Below are 3,078 nucleotides of genomic sequence, written 5' to 3'. Positions count from 1 at the left end.
CGACATCTTCAACATCTCACAGAGAAATGAAAAGGGGTGGGCATGTCACTGGATCATGCCCTGTTTGTCCTGCCTAGATTGGGAAGAAGCTTAGAACAACAATGATTTAAAGACAAAAGATGTGGTTGATGCACTGTTTGACCCAGCACCTAAAGATTAAAGGGAAGGACGAGGTCAATGTTGAACCACTTCCTACAACCTATTTTTATCATCTGAGATGGTCACCTCTATTTTCACACCCAGCGCCAGGGCAAGAATGTGACCAGCTTATCACCCCAGAACCAAGGTCAACATCATAATGCACCAGACCCACAACCGACTGCTAGGGAGCCTTCTCAGTGCTTGAAACACCCTGGAGAAGGTTCCCTAGCCCTGGTAGAAACAGCAGTGCTATTCCCCAAGCTCAAAAGTCAGGCATGTGAGAGCAGCAGGAATGGATGCTTATACTTATGCTGGCAGTAGCTTCATGCACATGTGCAGCATGACTTAAGGACAGTTTTGGAATTGGTGGTGTGCCAGAGAACCTAACAGATCCCAAAGGCACACCATCAACCTCTCATCAAAGAAGATGTAGTTCAAATGCAGCAGAAGGGGATTATCAAAGAATTAGGCAGCCCATGTTCTAGACCCATTGTGGTGGTAAAGTCTGATGAGAGCCACTGACATTATAATGACTCTTGCTGACTACATAAAGGTACAGAAGAGTTGGCAACCTGAATGAATAGAATGATTGGCAGAGATGTTAATGAGAACATCCACTAGCGGGTATCCTCTGATCACTCTGTCAGCATGTTGTCTGGTTAAGCAAGCTTCTGTAGACTGACTCTGCATAGAGCTTTCCTCACATAAATCCCAGTAACTGGTCATTGGGAGGGAGGACGGTCCTGCCCAAGTCCTGCCCAAGCATAGAAGTCTAGTGCACTTGAGATGCATTAAAGATGACGTTAATGTAACATACAGGTCATGTTGTCCTGTGGTTGGTGATAGCCTGGTTGGCCGGCCACATCCGTCATGTGTCACTGCTGTCCTGGAAGTATCTGTGGGTTTTAGTGTGTGTAGTTGATATGTGCCTGATTGTTGTGTGTAGTGTGTGTCTAATATGTGTTCAAATCAGTCTCTACGTGACGTGAGTGTGTGAAGGATGTGTGTGCATGTAGGTGAGGGGGGGTGTATGTGAGGGGGGTGTATGTGAGGGGTGTGTGTGAAGGTGAGGGGTGTGTGTATGTGAGGGGGGGTGTATGTGTGTGGCTTCTGAGCTGTATATAAGTTTATCTCAGCAGCACGCCACCACATTCTCTCTACAGCATTCATTCTAGCGTCACCATGGCAACCACTATGCTGGGACTTCTGGGAGTTTTTCTGTTTGTTTTGTCCACAAATGCAAATCCGACACCGTCGTCCAACTTCAACGTGAGCAAGGTAATAATAATATATTAGAAGAAGAATTTGTGTCATTTCTCGTTATTTAAGTTTTTTAAAATAACAACCTTTTTTTTATTTCTTTACTTCATTTGAGAAACCATTTTTTTTCACATTTCTTAATCCTACTGTGAAATAAATGACATTTATTTATTGACTTATTTACCCGTTGCTGCTTCTGTGTTTTTGAATGTTTGCCCTCAGGTGGAAGGAAAGTGGTACCTGTCAGCTGTAGCTTCCAGTTCACGATTCCTAGATGGTCACAAATTGATGGACAAGGGCTCTGTGGTCGTCGTGACAGTCACTGCTGATGGGAACCTGCAAGTGAACGGCTCGCATCTGATGTGAGAAACAGACCGAAAAACCTGCACACAGTGAGAACACTTTAGATACAGAATATTAGAAGTGTGTGTGTGTGTGTGTGTGTGCAGGAGGAAGGACCCCAAACGTGTAGGCTGTGTCAAGGTATCTCGTTTACTGAGGAGATCCGAAACCCCAGGAAGAGTTGCTACCTACAGCATGCGTGAGTCTGAAACACACCACATTATAATAATAAATGTTGTACAGTTATAAATGATAAGGCTTTATTCTGTGCAGTAACGTGTCATGAGGATTGTAATATGCAGTACTACGTTACTCTACTGTATCTCTCTCTCAGACTCCCGGACTAAGGATGAAACCACTATTTTGGATGTGAAGGATGATGAGTACATTATCACCCAGACCAAATGGACTTTAAAGAAAAATGTCACCTTCACCCTCGAGCTCTTCAGTCAGTCGCCAGCGCTTTATAAGAATTTTATTATTATTACCATTTCTATTAATGTTATTATATTCATACTGAAACTTATTAGCACTGTAGCTATAATTATTAGCCTTCATTCAAGCTAATGTTTATTAATTCTGTATAATTAATAAACTACATAAAAAAATGTATTACCAAATTGTAATTGATCCCATAACAGGAATCTTTGTGTGTGTGTGTGTGTGTGTGTGTGTGTGTGTGTGTGTGTGTGACAGCCCGTGAGCCTTTGGTCAGTGAGGCCATTAGGAAGAAGTTCAGTCAGTTTGCCATGAAGCGACACATCGACCCTGAGAGAATCCGGATCCTCCCTTACAAGGGTACGACACACACACACACACACACTGTAGGAGGGTGATTGTACTCAGTCCAGCCCAGTTTCTGATCAACTTCCTGTTGTTTTTATTTTCCAGGTGAATGCGTCTGAGGAGCCGACTCTGATGTCTGACCCCTGACCTCTACAGAAATGATCACCATGGCTGCACACACATAAATTACACTCCACCTCCTGATCAGGGTTTCAGCTTCTGTTCCCTACAGCAGGGGTTTAAACGTGTCGAATAATCTACCGCTTCAAGCAATAAACATGATCTACTGGCTGTTTCTGGTTCTTGGCTTTTTATTGTAATCATTCTGCTACTGTACAGAAATGTGTGTAAGGCTTTATTATTTTTTTATTTTAAGTAGCAGTTTAAACAGTCCATTTTTAATGTAGTTACTTTGTTCTCTGCTAATCAATTTCTTTTTTTAAGATAATGCAAAACTAAATATAAACTTAAATCATTCTGTACTGAATAATGTTCAGTGTTTGTTCATGATCTACGATGGAGACTATGGGGAAAAAAATCAGCTGGTCT

The 3,078-nt window shown here is 42.3% G+C and overlaps 1 protein-coding gene across 1 annotated transcript; it reads left to right on the top strand.

Moving 5' to 3' along the window:
• Positions 1–1,323: 1,323 nt before the first annotated feature.
• On the top strand, positions 1,324–2,814 carry LOC128519982 (lipocalin-like). Its single transcript, XM_053493992.1, has 6 exons — positions 1,324–1,419; positions 1,624–1,763; positions 1,851–1,942; positions 2,078–2,191; positions 2,440–2,541; positions 2,635–2,814. Exons 1-6 carry the CDS (start codon positions 1,324–1,326, stop codon positions 2,646–2,648), a joined length of 558 nt encoding a protein of 185 aa, XP_053349967.1. The 3' UTR covers positions 2,649–2,814.
• Positions 2,815–3,078: the final 264 nt, after the last annotated feature.

Source organism: Clarias gariepinus, chromosome 4 (assembly GCF_024256425.1).
Source record: "Clarias gariepinus isolate MV-2021 ecotype Netherlands chromosome 4, CGAR_prim_01v2, whole genome shotgun sequence".
Lineage (NCBI taxonomy): Eukaryota > Metazoa > Chordata > Actinopteri > Siluriformes > Clariidae > Clarias > Clarias gariepinus.
This window is presented reverse-complemented; position numbering and strand designations above follow the sequence as displayed.